This window comes from Ascaphus truei, chromosome 5 (assembly GCF_040206685.1).
Source record: "Ascaphus truei isolate aAscTru1 chromosome 5, aAscTru1.hap1, whole genome shotgun sequence".
In the NCBI taxonomy this organism is placed as follows: Eukaryota; Metazoa; Chordata; class Amphibia; order Anura; family Ascaphidae; genus Ascaphus; species Ascaphus truei.
This window is the reverse complement of record NC_134487.1, coordinates 292,370,213-292,386,697: the sequence shown is the minus strand read 5'-3', so window position 1 is coordinate 292,386,697 and position 16,485 is coordinate 292,370,213. Positions and strand designations below refer to the sequence as shown.

The following is a 16,485-nucleotide window of genomic DNA, read 5'->3' as shown; positions in this document are numbered from 1 at the left end:
GTGATGGCGAAGGAATGTGCAGAGACAGATGCTATGTTAAGGACAGGGCTGGCTTGGAGAAACGCTGGGCCTTGTGCAATTCGTGCCCCCATGTAGGGTTAGGCGATAACAAAAAATCTCACGATATTAAGAGATTTATCGCAATAACTATGTAGATCACAATAAATATCCTTTTGGTGTTAAATGCTTTTAGTGGGTATTGTTTTTTATTTTATTTTTTGTGCGTTTCGGTTCTTATATTGTAAACTAATTAATTTCAAAACAATTTGCAAGAAATATAAATTGTTAGAGGTGTTGTTTTTTTTTTCACTATGAAATAAGGGCTCGTAAAGGGTCTATAATTGGAGCACAACCATGAGGGATGACAGAGTGCTGGGGATTCAACTGACAGTCTACCAGCTGTCATTGAGTGGCCCTCACGTCTCCTCACTCCCAAACTCAATTATGTGGTGGGATGGAAGGCAGTGATTGGGAGCCTGGACTGCAGCTCAGTGCCAGGGCAGCAAGTGCACGGGCGAAATGGAGCGTTACTACCAAAATATGCACATCCAATATGACAAATTATAAAGTAGTTCAATATTTTAGCGAAAAGGATCTGAAGCCTCCAGCCACATCAAGGTTAGACCCTTTCAGTAGATCCTAACAATTTTATATTGTCCTTTAAAAATGAATCAAGCCCACAATGGCCACTGCTCAATGACGGCGAGCTCAGCATCTACAAGCACTTACATTTTAACGCTAATGTGTGCAAAAACAGCCAGTGTATTTATTACATGCTAATACTTGTCTGTCTGTCACTGTGTCTGTATGTCTGTCACCTGTAGCAGTCAGTTTGTCTGTCTGCCTCTGTCACTGTGTCTTGGTTGTGATGTTTGTGCATGTCATTACAGCAGGCTGTCTGTCACTGTTGGATCCTTAGGAGGGGAAACATAGGGAAGACAGTGGAAGATGTGGGGGGGAGGGTGACGGCGCGATGCGCTGTGCTATCAGTGGTGAGAGGGAGGAAATGGACCTGTGTGTAGAGGAGACTGCGGGGAGAGCTGAGGGAGTTGCTTTTCTCTCTCCATGGAGACCACATGACAAAGCTCTACCTCCCTTGCTGCAGCTCTGATTTAAGTGACCTGCATGAGCTTGTGACCTGGCTAACTAATACTGCAGTTTAGACTAATCATCTTACCATCTGCTTCTATTACCGTGGTATTACTATCATACCGGTATATCGCCCAACCTTATCCCGTGTGTGTTCTTAAATAAAAAAGGACTATATTTATTTTTATTACATTTTTTCAAAGTCATTTATTCAATTAAGACATGTCGGGGCAGTGAGTGCAAGAGGTAGAGAAATAGGGGGAGGGCGGGCTGGGGTTGAAAGAGGTAGTGAGTGGAGGTTTCCCTGTGCAAGAGCACTGGCAGCACCTTCTAAAAACACTCATTCAGGACAGGACAAGCTGTAACAGAACCTTAACCAACTTTTATAGAGACTATAGAATATACATTTTTTTTAATTTGTATATTGATTTAACGAACATTACTTTGATAAATGTTTACATCTCTTTATGTACACTAAGTGGAATTGCCCAAAGTTTCAGAGCTTTGCTTACAACTTTTTACGACTTATGGGTTTTATTAGCTTGTGCTTTGCTGTTTCTTTTATTTATTTTTTTATTTTATTTTTTTATTTTTCATGCCTGGAGCACAATGTGGTTCCTTCCAAGTGCAACAAGACAGGTCTGGGCTGTATACAAAGTTATTGCCTGGCACGGTCTGATGTGTATATGATTTTAGAAAATGGTGTGTTTTGCAGGGGAAGTCTGCTTTGTGGTCCCATTTACTTCAGTTCCAGGATAGGGAAGAGAGGCAAGAACACCTTGCAGAATCTCCAGGTGAATATTTAAACTATTCCAAAACATAACTTTTTCCACACTTTTTTTTTTTTTTTTGTAGCCAGCAACTGTTTGGTAAATGTCAATTGCGACACTGGACAAAGTGAAAATCTTCATCTTGAGGCTTGGTAGTTTGTGCTGTGTAATTGTATCCGATTTCCAACTCTTTCAATATGCAGTTGCCCTTGGGCCAGAAAGAAGAAAATCTGACACAGGTGTTACACTGCCATCACTCAGGGTGTCACTTATTCAGGACATGAGGTATGTGAGACGCAAAAAAAATAATTCTCGTCAAAAAGCTGTCGTGTTTAGTTTTGGCATCTTTACTTTTTTGGCACTGAAGGGGTCAAAGTGGTAATTAAGAAGATTGCTATGCTGAAATGGGTCGTTTGTGTATCCTCTTACCCCACACAGGCACCACCTGATGCCACCGTTGGCATGTACCCCAGGGGGAACATTTAGAGGCAGATGGGCATTGAGCAAAAAAGGGCTACTAAAACGGCGCGTGAACTACAGCAGAGGTGCACAAAGTTTTTAGTCTGCGCCCCCCTGTCTGCTCTCCCCCCAGAGCTGCGCACCCTAGCTCTACAGCACAAGACTTGTCTGGAAATTTTCACAGGACCTTAATACAGGCATACCCCGGTTTAAGGACACTCACTTTAAGTACACTCGCGAGTAAGGACATATCGCCCAATAGGCAAATGGCTGCTCACGCATGCGCCTGTCAGCACGTCCTGAACAGCAATACCGGCTCCCAACCTGTACCGAAGCTGTGCGCAAGCGGGGAGATTATAGAGCCTGTTACAAATGTGTTATATACATCAGTTATTCACGCACAGTATATGACAACTGAAGTACAGTACATACGCAAAGGTAGTGCTTCACTTTAAGTACATTTTCGCTTTATATACATGCTCCGGTCCCATTGCGTACGTTAATGCGGGGAATGCCTGTATGTAACACTTGGAGGCTAGAAGAGAGAGGAGAGAGATGGTAAAATATTTCAAATAAATAAAGCAACGAAGGGTGTGTAGCTGTTTGTCAGATTCAACAAAGTACAGGAGGGTAGCATATTCCAAGGAGAGCACTGGAGCAAGATCATTCACTGAAGCTGGAGGGTGTCAGGCGAAGGGGAAATGTGAGGAAGTATTATGCAGAAAGGATGGTATATTTGTTGAATAGCCAACCAACAGACGTGGCAGGGGCTATGGGGATTCAAACATGCGTGGGATAGACATAAGGCTAGCCTAAATACAAAAGAAAGTGGAGGATCAAATGGGGTCTGAGGTTATACAGCAGAAGAAAAATGAGCACGCCAAGTAATTCTCATCTGCCATAACATTCTACTTTTGTGGAATGACAAATATGGAACATTATTTTGGTGAGGTGACAGCTTTATTTTTGTTTGTTCTTTGCTACCCTAATTAAATGTATCCGAATTGATTATTTTGAAGCACTATGGAACACTTTCTGAAATGGCAGTTTCTTGTCTGAAAGATAGAAAACTGCTAATTAAGAAATTAACATTCTGCATAAACTTAGACGGAGTATAAAGCTTGATACTGTGCTAAAAATGTTGCCCTGTGCATTTTCTGAATCCACATGATGGATAGAAAACCTTGCAATTGCTTATAAATTGTTGTAATAAAGGAAATACGTTTCTAGGCATGCTAATTGCAGTCTTTGCCATGTATATGATGCCTCTCAGTATTCAGCTCATTAATGGGCAGTGTTCTTCAATAAGCTGAACAAAATAGATAAGAATATTATAACTTGGAATATTATGAAGCATGTTTGAATAACAGAGATTTAAGATTAAGCAGCTCTGTATAATTTAGTTTTGACTGTAATGCTGATTTGTCGCCGCAAAGCTGATGCAACTGAATTTTTTCAGTTAGCCGTTGGCTATCATACTAATGTAAAACAAATGGTCTAAACAATGAATAATTTATAATTTACATAGATTCTTTGAACATTTATGTCGACGTTCAGTATTGATCAGAAAGCCATATAATTCATGTTAGGTTAGCTCAAGGCTTTTTTTACATATCATACATTATTCATTTAAATTATTAAAATATATTGATCGGCGTATGAGGTCGTAGTATTTTATGTATTTTATATCGAACAAGGTCTTTATACAAAATGTATATGGGAAAAAAATAATTAAACAGGTATCTAGTCTAGTTATTACAAAAATATAATGTTAAAGCAGTAATAGTGCATTCCCCCCTTTTATTTTTATATATGTAAAACATTTATACAATGTATAATTCTACAGAAGGAGCGGTTCAGTGAGTAAAGACACTGACTGGCACCGAGTTTGAAGCAGGGGAACCTCGTTCAATTCCCGGTGTTGGCTCCTTGTGACCTTGGGCAAGTCACTTTATCTCCCCATGCCCAGGCACCAAAAACATAGATTGTAAGCTCTACGGGCAGGGACCTGTGCCTGCAAAATGTCTGTAAAGCGCTACGTAAAACTAGCAGCGCTATACAAGAACATGCTATTATTATTATTACCTAAGCTGGCAATAGTTTGGTGCTCCTTTTATAAATATATAGATCTTTAAAATCCTGATTATTATGCCTAACTAAATGGCCACCTTCTAACTTTCTGCTGCAGTCTATGAAATGCTGCGGCTGATATGTAACATATTACTAAGTGTAGCACATTATTGTTACAGCTTTCAGAGTAATAGTCGTCTGTTTGGCAACAAAGTATCACAAACAGATCTGTTGCAGTGTTCCAAAGGACAGAGCTCAAAAAAAAATGTGCGCGATAGCCTGTTTCAAGAGGAAAGTGGGTATAACTTTCTAAATAGCTGCAGGCAAAGAATGTTCAGCACATTTAAAAAAAAATCATTAAAAATGGCATTAGGAGCTTAATAAAAATGCAGACCGTATTATCTGACAGAGAACTGATTTATTTTTAAAAACCATATCGGATTTGTTCACGTTTTACTGCTTTAAAAAAACAAAAAAACATGTTCTGGAGCTGTATGCATGAATAAGATTGTGTCAATGTTTTAAAGGTCCCAACTAAACATTTTCTTAAGTCAGACATATTTTTATTTCCAGGCATATTCAGCATTTGAGCGAGATAAAGACAGATGTTGGGCGAGCTCGCGGTTGGATAAGGCTTTCCCTTGAAAAGAAGCTACTGTCGCAGCATCTTAAACAGCTTTTGACCAACCAAGTTCTCACCAAGTGAGTAGTTTCTCCGGTCATGTACTGTATGCTACACCGCTTGACGCTAAACTCAGGTCAGCATTGTTGCCACGTTATCGTCTTCTTTTATTGGCGTGGTCACTCCATTTTCTTATGAATCAGGAGCCAGTGAAATTACAGGAAATTCGGACTTTAAACCCAGAAGTTGCATAAATTCCCAGTTAAACATTACGTATGATCTTATTTAAGCCTTTAACCAAATGATTGTGAAAGTAAAGCAGAAGTATAAATGTGTTGCTAATTGAATTTAATAATAAAGGTTTCGATTTAAATTATATATGATGGGTCGTTCACTAAAATGTTAACTTTGCTTATTTCATGACATGAACACCAGTATACTAGTGTCACAATACACTGGATAACCATGCATTAGCATCTAATTCACTTTTTTATTGCTTGTGTAACATGCCTTTCCAGGTACCAGACGATTACTGTTTTAGACCCCATTTAAATATATAGTTCTAGTTGTGCATTTTACAATATACTTTTACATAACACAATTTTACCAATGATTCCCTGCACTCAAAAGCTTGAATCAGATACTTTATTTGATCATAAAATGATTTATTTTTTTACTCACAAAAAATTAGGCCAATATTCATACAAAAGGTATTAAGAGCATGGTCGTGTTCAAAATGTAAACCGTATTACAAAGCAGGAAGTGTGACATTAGAATGGATCAAGTATACTAGAGCAATTTCTACTGTGTGGCAATCTAGTTGTTTATCGTGGTGAGCTTCCCAGTGCTACAGTATTTCATATTGTCTGTTGCTGTACAAAAAAGTACTCTATAGTTTTAGCAATGTCTGACAGTTTATACTGAGAGAAATGCTCAACACTTACGGTGATGTACAGTATAACAACGTTCGATAATCTGGAAAGTACATGCTAACGTTGTGTTTGGAAATCATTCAGTTAAAGCAGTATGTACCAATCTGGCACTTACATAATAGCCTACCAATAAAATGCCAACTTTCCAAAGATGGAACTTTTCAGGAGAATGAAACAGTTTAGCGCGATATACACCAAACCTGCATTCTGAGAAATACTTGATGGTTTCGCAATAACTGCCAACATCACAAAGGCTAGAACATTTCTGAATGCAGATATTTAAAAAAAAAACATAAATCTAGTATATACTGCATATAAGCAGCGGTTCTTCCCTTCAGGATTGTCTCTGTTGCATAAGAAGGGGTCTGGGTGTCCATAAGTATGGCTATGTATCTGGCTCTCTCCTACACCTGTTGCATAACTGATTACTGATGCTACAAATGATCATTCCTAGCCATACTTGTCAATTTTTGACTTGCAGAAAGCTGTACAAACGTTATGCGTTCCTGCGCTGTGAGGAGGAGAAGGAACAGTTTCTCTACCATCTCCTTTCACTGAATGCAGTGGATTACTTCTGTTTTACCAGTGTCTTTACAACAATAAGTAAGTTGGCTCTTACAGTTAAGCAATCCTGGTCAGAGTAGGGGGTTTATAGCATCTTTTCAGCGCTGGTCGTCCTGCAGTGCATGTTGGTATCCTCGTGTCAGCTTGACCATTGAAGTAGTTGGAATAACATGCATTTCTTTACCATAATACTCTCAGGTCAGTTCAATGCTTCCTCTCGTTTCAAGCAAACTGTTTATAGCAGGAGGTGCCTCCTAATGCATTATGCAGACTGCCCGCTGTCCATCCTCTCACCTGCGCAAATAGGAAAGGACATTTCCCAACCAGAGCAGAGGAACATGTTCTCATTTTGCTGCCTAAAATATTTATTAAAGCCTTTCAAGTTGCATAACTATATTAATTTATGAAATATACAAAGGTGCCCCAGCACTCAGTCTATAAAGAAAAGCTCTACTACAAGAGTATGTCTGAAATATGCAATAAGTTTTAATGAGAACACAAGGAAAAAAATGACTTGGAGTTGCACATCACATTGGAAACAGAGTCTTAGGGAAGGGGAGTGGGAAAAAGAGACAAGGTGACAACACTACAAAAACAAGGGGGAAAAAACACTAAAAGGAGGAGGGTATGTAAGGGGGGCAACAACCGTTTCGAGGTACTAACCTCTTTCTCAAGCCCGTTCCCTCTGATCCAAAGGGACCCAGAGGTACTTCCCTATATCCTCCCTCCCCTATATACAATGCGTCCTGTCCAACAATAAGGAACAACTGAATATCTGATCAGGTAAGGCTATTGGTAATACAGATACAGCAATACTGCAAATGAAGACAAGCAATCAAGATCCAGTAAAACCCCCTGTAAACACTTAAATGTCCTACAATAAGGATCAACAGTATATGAGATCAGGCAAGGTTATTAGCAACACAGAGGTAGCAATCCAGCAATAATGGAGAAACAGCAAAAGGAGTCCAAGATAAAGCAATATGTGCAAGTCTTGCATATATTGCTTTATCTTGGACTCCTTTTGCTGTATTTTATATAGGGGAGTGAGGATATAGGGAAGTACCTCTGGGTCCCTTTGGATCAGAGGGAACGGACTTGAGAGAGGTTAGTACCTCGAAACGGTCGTTGCCCCCCTTACATACCCTCCTCCTTTTTAGTGTGTTTTTCCCCCTTGTTTTTGTAGTGTGTTGTCACTTTGTCTCCCTTTCCCACTCCCCTTCCCTAAGACTGTTTTCAATGTGATGTGCAACTCCAAGTCATTTTTTTCCTTGTGTTCTCATTGAAATATGCAATAAGTTTTAGACATACTCTTGTAGTCGAGCTTTTCTTTATAGACAGTGAGTGCTGGGACACCTTTGTATATTTTATATATGATTTAGGGGAATTGGGGTCCCCTCTGTCCCATTGCACCCTGCACGCTCATTATTTCTCGAGTGCTGTCTATCACTTGTTTTATTGTTATTTTAATTTATGGCTCTGTCATCCAGTCTCTATTACACTGTAGTGTTCTATTTGGTTGGACCAACGCTGGTCCGGCTTTAGGGTAGATTGATATGCGTGGTTCATCAGGGTGCTAATAAATGGCGGGAGGGGAGAGCGCCGAATGACCGCACCTAATAGCCTTTCGATCTAGCTACTCTAAAGCCGGCCCTGCGATATACATGAGGTTTGAAGACCCAACATTATTTTATTTTTGTTTTATTCTGTGAATCTTAAATTGGGAATGGATCAAAGCCATATAGTTGCATATGTAACTAACATGATAGAAACCTTTTTTTTTAACCCTGGTATTGATGAGATTGTAAATACACGAAATAGATGTATTTCAGGTCTCATGTGAAACTCATAACTGTGAAAGCTGTAAAAATGTTACAAAAAAACATTTAGTTATCAAATGAGTTTATTCAGAGTGCACACAGCGGAGACGGCTTCAAAACAAAAAGCTCTCTCCCAGACAATACGGTATGAGATACATTTATACCCTAAAAACTAAAGCTCCACCCCTTTATGTGGGGCTTGCACGTCACTAACTATTACATCATTTTGTTCTGCATTAGTGCACTAATTTTTTTAGAACACCGTTCATAGTGCATCTTAATATTTCACTGCAGAAGAATGTATAGCTTACTGTGCAATGCTAAAACTGCATACGGCAAGCTTTTGGTAAACTTGGATCTGTCACGTTCATACCTCATAGTACCCCAGGACATACTTGAAAATGAGAGGGAACTCTCAATGTATTACTTCCTGGTAACATGTTCTAAATAAATTCATGGCAAAGAAGTCATGGAAGTGGGATTTTTTCTTTCTTTAGGTGAATACAAAAACAATATAAAGCCTTGTGGCGATTATAAGTTTAAGGGTATATGACAATGTCGGCACTGAGCAGGTTTCAGTATAAACTTGGCTATGTCGCATTCAATTTAATTTGGCAACCAAAGCATCTGCTGTATTGAGATGACCTACTTTTTATAAGAAAACGGGCCCCTTTTTTTTCCTGTGCAAAATAAGTATTTCCGTGCACTACAGTAATTTGCTGCTTCTGTATATTTCAGTAATTCCATACAGAGCTGTGATCATCCCCATCAAAAAGCTGAGCAATGCAATCACCACCTCCAATCCTTGGGTTTGTGTATCTGGAGAACTGGGTGACACTGGGGTAATGCAGATTCCAAAGAACCTGCTGGAAATGACCTTTGAGGTATGGAACACCAGGGGGAAATTCCAAAGTGTGCAAAACAATTCCCCAAATAGGGAAGTTACTCATTTATTTCCTGATAATACTGAAGTTGTTTTTATATTTTCATTTCAAAGTCATGTAGATGGGCTCGTGATGTGAACAGAAAGGATCTATATTTTCAAGTAATATAGGAAGTTCCATGACCTGCCTTACTGATTATCTTCTGAAATAGAGTATAGTTCAGGGGTGGCCACCTACAGAACAAGAGACAGAGAAGCCCAATGCTACATCCAATATGACAAAAATACACAGTAAAATACTTATATATTCTCTTGAAAAAGGGTCATTTAGTTTAACCCTTTGGCCAAAGCATTGTAAGCCTGTGAGCCACGACAAGGCAGACCCAGTTCACAAGTCCTAACACTACCAGATAAAATACTAATATACCTCTATTGGGACCTATAGGCCAGGTTTTAATGATACCTCTGCTTCAGCACAGGTAGCTCAGTTGTTGACTGAGCCACTGATGGAGCCAGCTTTGCTGAAACAGGGATATCCTTAAAACTTGGCCTGTTAGTGGCCCTTGACGACTGGAGTTTGCCGCCCCTGGAATAGTTGATGATGTTTGTTTTCTGAAGATCAAATAGTTAACTTTATTCACATGAAAGTTTGGAAAAATATGCAACCGTTAAAAATAGTGCTATGTACATCTGAACTAGCTCTATTTTTGCCATTGTCAGTACATCAAGGACATAATTGTTGAAACAAATTCTACAGGGGGGAACATGGGCAAAGCGCCCTTATTTTGAGCTCCGTGAGCCCCCCCAGTTCCCAAAATACTTACGGGTGAAGTTACCATATTTAAATCTTCCAGTAGGAAGTTGCGATGACATTGGTTGTGGCTTCCCATTGCATGGCCATTTAAAAACCAGGCGGTAATACAAATACCAGGAGAAGTAACTTCACCAGTAGGAATCTCAAACTGGGGGGAGGGTGGAAAATAGTGCAATTCCACCCCCCTTCATTTTAGGTAAAACTCTATGATTTAAAATACACAGAATAAGCGCATGCAGGATTAAATTAATGGTGATGAATTAACATTGAGTAGCCCCCGTTCTCCTCTTACATGTAAAGAAAGATAAAATCGCCCAGACTCAACGACCAAATCTCAGCAGGACTGGGAAAAAGCGGATTCTGCGTACTCCTGAAGTAGCGGTCTTCCTTCAAGGGATCTCTAACGGACGGATATATATATTCCATATTTTAAAAATCTGGTAGACTTGTTTTAGCTGGAATCATTAAAACTGAAGTCAACCACTCCTAAGAGGCAGGGTAGTAGTATTTAAAAACCGTTCTCGCAACCCCTTGTGAGTGCTTTAAGACTGTCATATCAATAACTAACCCAAATGTTTTCCCTTCAGTATCTGAGCATTCAATCTGACAAATTGCATACAATCAACTTATCCCTGCTGTAGATCCAAACACTTCGGTTCAGGAAACCTCAGCCGGCGTGTATTAAATTCAAGAGATAAATCACAACTATAAACGTTTATACTAGCGTTACAAGATGCTGAGCCACCCTTTGTTCAGGACAAATGAAATATTGCTGCTAATTACACAGGTTCTACATATATATATATATATATATTTGTGTTTATGCACTGGTAATCACTAGTTGGTATATCAATTAGGTTTTCTTAAAGTATTCGCAGTAATGAATTAATTAAGAATATAGATTCACTTATTTATACACTCGCTTATTATCTGGTGTGCAGTAATTTATTCACGTTTGTGTTATAAATCAGAACTGTATTGCTACAATATTTTTTTTCTTTTCAGTGTCAGAATTTGGGTAAACTGACCACAGTCCAGCTTGGACATGACAACTCAGGACTTTTAGCCAAGTGGCTTGTTGATTGTGTAATGGTCAGGAATGAAATTACAGGACACGCGTACAAGTAAGAACTATTTTAACAAAAATGTTTTTTCTACCTATAGAGTTCGCCTTTTCATCCTGACCACCTAATTGTAAGACCCAAAGAATGTTTCTCTATTGGAGAGATAAGATGTTTAAAAAAAAAAGAGAGGGGGAAAAAACTTTTGCAGACTATCTTAAATATAGCCACAATAGTAATCTTAAGGTTTTTTTTGAGATGCGTGCTGGTGAAGTCCCTACAGGTAGCTGTTCAAATCTCACTGGTTCCATGAGCTAAAGGAAACTTCAACTTCAACATCAAAGTACGGTGACAGCACACTACCTGATGAGGCAATGTGGGCCTGAAATGTTGTTTTTTGGATGTTTGCCTTCATGGGAAATTAAAATCGCAGATTTTGCACTGCAAGTATGCTTTAAATGTATTTTCTATATGATGCTAAGACAGTGAGTCTCCAATTTGAAGGTGCTGTTCCCCTACTTTTGACTTTGTTATGTATACGGAGTGTGGTCACACGTTATGGGATATATGCACATCTGAGAACCTGTCTTGAATCTTCTAAACTCTGTGACGATATATCTGGGACTATATCCCATTGTGACAGTCTTAATAGGAAACCTCAACATCATTGTATGTAGCTTCCTATACAGCAGCCATATAGATCCCCAGCTTCAACACCAGCAACTTGTGTGTGCATCTCTTGAACCAGGGGGTCACCGGGGTTGAAAAGAACACCGTTCAGCTACGGGGGTACCCACGGTTTAAATCCTGTTAAATATATTTTTTAAAGGGTGGGATTTCTGCTTTAAAAATGCCAAATCTTGCATCTGTTCATTTTATTGTACCAAATGTAAAAAAATAAATATCCTGTTTATGTCGTGTTGTTTTGCAGAGTTCTGTGGGGCACAATGCTGTAGAAGGATGGGGTGTTCTATACAACGGCAAATTACTCTACAGATATATATTCCATCATCATCAAAGTTAAAGCTGCATTTTTACTGGAAATTACATTTCCTGAATTACAGTAACAATCCACACCTAGATTAGGGTGATTAAAACGTATGGAGGCAGCAGACCTGTTAAGGGATTTATTGAGGGCAATTGGGTTAATATGAATTATCCTGAGGATGTGGTGTAACCCTTTAAGGAGATATTAGGGCGGGTTTTAAAGTATCTACAAAATGTTTATTTCCAAGGTTCCCATGCGGCCGCTGGTTGGGAAAGGGAGTGGATGACGGGAGCCTTGAGCGAATCCTGATTGGCGAACTGATAACCCCTGTATCTGATGAGGATCTTGGGAAGCAAAGCCGCACCCCACCCCAACAGAAATCGCCCACCATGGCCCGCAGACTGAGCATAACCTCTCTCACGGGGAAAAGTATTAGTACGTCTATACCAGGCCTTTATTGGCACCATAAATCATAGTTATAGTTCTTTTCAAATATAAGGCTAACATTAATTCTAAAAATCTGTCTAACAAACATTGACTCCCCTTTAAAGCAGCAATCCAAGCACTTTTTTTTACATGTATTTTTATTTATTTTTACCCGTGATTGAAGCAGGGGCACTCTGGAGCTGGACACCATTAATTACAGCTTCGGGGGACCACCTGCTTCCGGAGATACCTCCATAGGGGGGGGGGGGGGCAGTAAAAGCCCTGCTGGGCTACCAGGGTTCATATTATGGCAGCGTTTCAAAGCTCCCGCGCTCTGCCGGCCTATAGGAAGCAGAGACATCATCCAGTTCTACTTCCTATTGGTCTGCATCACACGGGAGCTTTAAACATAAAACTCGGCTAGCTCAGCCTGATCGGCTTCCGGCACCTCTTACGGAGGTAACGATCTCTTGAAGCAGGGGGTCCCCATAGCTGGTTATTGGGGTTCAGCTCTGGAGACCCCATGCTTCAATCCCGGATAAAAAAAATAAAATAAGTGCTTGTGTTGCTCCTTTTTAAGCATCACAAAAGTTCATAAATGCAAGTTACTGCTCTGTAAATCATCTGTCTTTTGGGGTTACCGTTGGATTGTAACACAATAGTGATATAAAATAACTTCTCTTGCTGTTTAACCACGAAAAAATACATATATTTGTGATGTGGTCTATTGATAAAACAGAAGGGGAAAGCGCTATGAGCTTTTAATATTGCAAAGGCAACCTAGAAATCAGTTGATTGAGCAGTGAAGGTTATTCCCCTCCTGCTGCACTTTTCAGCAGCCTGCATGTGTTACTCTGTGCTCCAGTATTTTAATTCAAGTAAACCCCTTGTTAAATATGCTTGTCACGTATGGCACACCTGTGAGCATGTGACCTGAATACGGGACCAGGGCTCACAAGCTGGCCCACTTCATCTTCCACAAGGGTCCTTCAAATTAACAATATCTCCAATCAATCCCCATATACCATCTGTCATGAACAGCACACAAGTGAGCACATGGCTTAGATAGGTAACCAGAGTTAATACACACGGCTACTCTAGCCAACTCGCCTTTCTCGTGCACTGGGTACTTTCAATTAGTTCATATTTACCCCTTACTCAATTGCAATCATGACTATACCACCCAAGAAATTATGCAAAATATGTAAATTAATATAACTGCCAAGTTCTCAGGTCCCTGTTTATTATAGAAAAACTATACAATTAACACACCTGTTGTAGCAAAATGTGTCCAATAATGTAAATACTCTTTTCAAAGCATGCACCAGTTATTTCAGAGCCCCAAAGCATTACTTATTAAAGAATTGTTTAATATATAAACATACAGTGCTTCAGATGACAGAAAAATATTATTACAAGAACATAGTTAAAATAAATACAGAACAGTTTCTTAAAATAACAGGATAAAACATTAAACAGAAATCCCTATACATTATGTTACCCTGGTCACGTGCTCACAGGTGTGCCGTATGTGACAAGCATATTTAACCAGGGGTTTTCTTGAATTAAAATACTGTCTGACGTCATCACGTCAACATGCATTCCTACCGTTGGCTGCAACATAGTATCTGCTCCGCCGATCGGCTACGAGACCAGAGTACTAGCAATACAGCTTGCCTTTAAAAGTATCACTTTGTATGTATTATTAGATACTATAGTAGCAATTTAGTGTCCTCCACTGTGTTTCCCTTTATTCTAATAGGGATTAGACCAGGACTAGATATATTAGATATTAACATCCTAGTGCCTTGATAGATTGTATTTCAAGCTGCTACTGGCTAATTATTTTGGGGCTATTTGCATAGCCACACTAAAGTATCTACCTATACTTATACTTGGACTTGCTACTTCAGGGAATATATTGGGACCTATAATAAATATTGTGCTCTTTAAATAAGAGCTCTACTACTATATTTTATATATTAGCTGATACACCCATATGTGCACGCAAGGCTTAAATACCTGTTACCTAATGTGACAACCTAATATATTGGGTTTAATATAAATTAGTATTACCAGCTACCTAATATATTATATATATACATATATACCTGTCTATATACTACAAGACACCATTACTTTATTACTATAGCCCTTGGTAATTGCACATTTTAATTTTGTTTAAATCACTGTATATAATTGTACTATTCATTATCACCAAGTTTGTTTTAATCTATTAAAAGTTAATTATTAATTTCTCACAATTATTTTTCACTGAGTGCAACATACAGAGACTTATTCTCTTCCCCCCCAGATATCCTCTATTAAAAATATCATGTAATGCACCTCATATTATTGACCTATTAACTATAAGCTGAGCAAGGCGTATTCATTCATCTACTCTTGACATCTCTTACCCATATAGTGTGGGGTACGGTTTGATTTTGTCTTTTTGCAATGATCACAGATATGTAACAGTCGATGTCACATGATATTCTCTGCTTTAATAACGTTCTCCAACTAAGGTGTGACGTCCCCCAATTATGTCCTCTGACGGTCCGGAACAGGCCCAGGAAAATTCTACAACTGTCTAAAACCCCAATATATTGTAATTTAAAATCAAACTGTAGCTACATTAACCCCTGAAACACTAGCTTGATTAAAACACATAATCGCATGATATTATCATGACTGCTCTTATTGGCGTTATTTGCATGTTTAGCTATAAACATATTTCACTAGTTTCCTCTTGGATTTTTATGAAAGGGCCTCTAGTATGGTTTCATTTTTGTGTAGGTATTGAGGTCCATGTTTACTAAGCAGTGCTATTCCGTAAGATGCATTCCAGCACTGGAAGACACTTAATAACTTTTTTTTAAGTAAATGGACCATGAGGTGTATTCTGACAGAAGGAATAGTAAGTGTTCGTAGATATGACCCTTAATGTTCAATCAGGAGCTTTTTGAGACCTTATTTTCTCCCTTATACAGTCTGCAGTTGGCTACCCCATTAGTATAATTTCTTGATTTGGTGTTGTAAGTGTGTAGATGGCATTGTGAACCAGTGTAGTAATGATTACATGGTATCTTGCAGAACCAAATGCAGGACAGATCCAAGAAGGAATTGGGGAAGCTGTGAACAACATTGTAAAACATTTTCACAAACCAGAGAAAGAGGTAAGTTTCAAATATTCTTTCTGTGCTTAATAAAGCGCTATAAAACAGTGTCTTTAAAAGCTATGCAGGCTAAATTACTTTCAAGCGGAACTGTAATTGTATACACTTGCAGTAAGAATATATGTCCAATTCAAGTGCACATGCTGCAAGAGACCATATTGGTAAACTCTGCTGGAAAGTTAATGGGGGGTGTAGCACGAATTGGTTCATATGGCCCTATAACCTTCAATGCCTACAACACCGAGGTGGTTTAAAATGTATTTCCATGCCAACTGTTGATATGCATCAGCCAAACCATTTCAACAGCACCTACTTAAAACTTCTTACATGATTTGCTTCCCTGCAGAGAAACAGTTTGACCATCCTGCTTTGCGGAGAGAGTGGCCTGGTTTCAGCACTCGAGCATGTCTTTCATCATGGATTTAAATCTGCTCGGATTTTCCAGAAGAACGTTTTCATCTGGGACTTCATAGGTAAAATAAGAGGCGTGCGCGTACTGTTCTCTACATATTTACAAGGTTATCAGCTTTCAGAAACCTCTGAATTTTTATATTTATTGTTTGTGAATGTCGCACAGCTAATTGATTGCTTGACTCTTTCAAGATATCCATCTGGAAATACGTCTGAATCTCCTCTACTTTGGTCCCCATAATACATCATGTACAGATTAAAAGACCATCACTACGTCTGATTTTAATTTAGTTTCTTGAGTTTATACATGTTGCCAACGTTTTAGACTTTTTCAAGGTAGTATAAAACATCCTAAGTAAGATCCAGCCAATTAGACCAAAACATTGGCGAGGTCCATAAA

The 16,485-nt window shown here is 38.9% G+C and overlaps 1 protein-coding gene across 8 annotated transcripts in view; it reads left to right on the top strand.

Annotated features, from left to right (window-relative positions):
• The window catches only part of DENND5B (DENN domain containing 5B), a 93,316-nt gene that overhangs the window by 71,064 nt on the left and 5,767 nt on the right, over positions 1-16,485 (top strand). For 5 of the 8 annotated variants that reach the window (XM_075602676.1, XM_075602674.1, XM_075602681.1 and 2 more), the window contains 9 exons: positions 1,805-1,883; positions 2,063-2,144; positions 4,962-5,090; positions 6,424-6,545; positions 9,065-9,210; positions 11,029-11,147; positions 12,320-12,507; positions 15,592-15,674; positions 16,021-16,147. In XM_075602676.1, coding sequence (XP_075458791.1) covers positions 1,805-1,883; positions 2,063-2,144; positions 4,962-5,090; positions 6,424-6,545; positions 9,065-9,210; positions 11,029-11,147; positions 12,320-12,507; positions 15,592-15,674; positions 16,021-16,147 — 1,075 coding nt within the window. The remainder of the gene's footprint in view (positions 1-1,804; positions 1,884-2,062; positions 2,145-4,961; positions 5,091-6,423; positions 6,546-9,064; positions 9,211-11,028; positions 11,148-12,319; positions 12,508-15,591; positions 15,675-16,020; positions 16,148-16,485) is intronic. The other 3 variants (XM_075602675.1, XM_075602680.1, XM_075602678.1) reach the window with 1 other exon arrangement.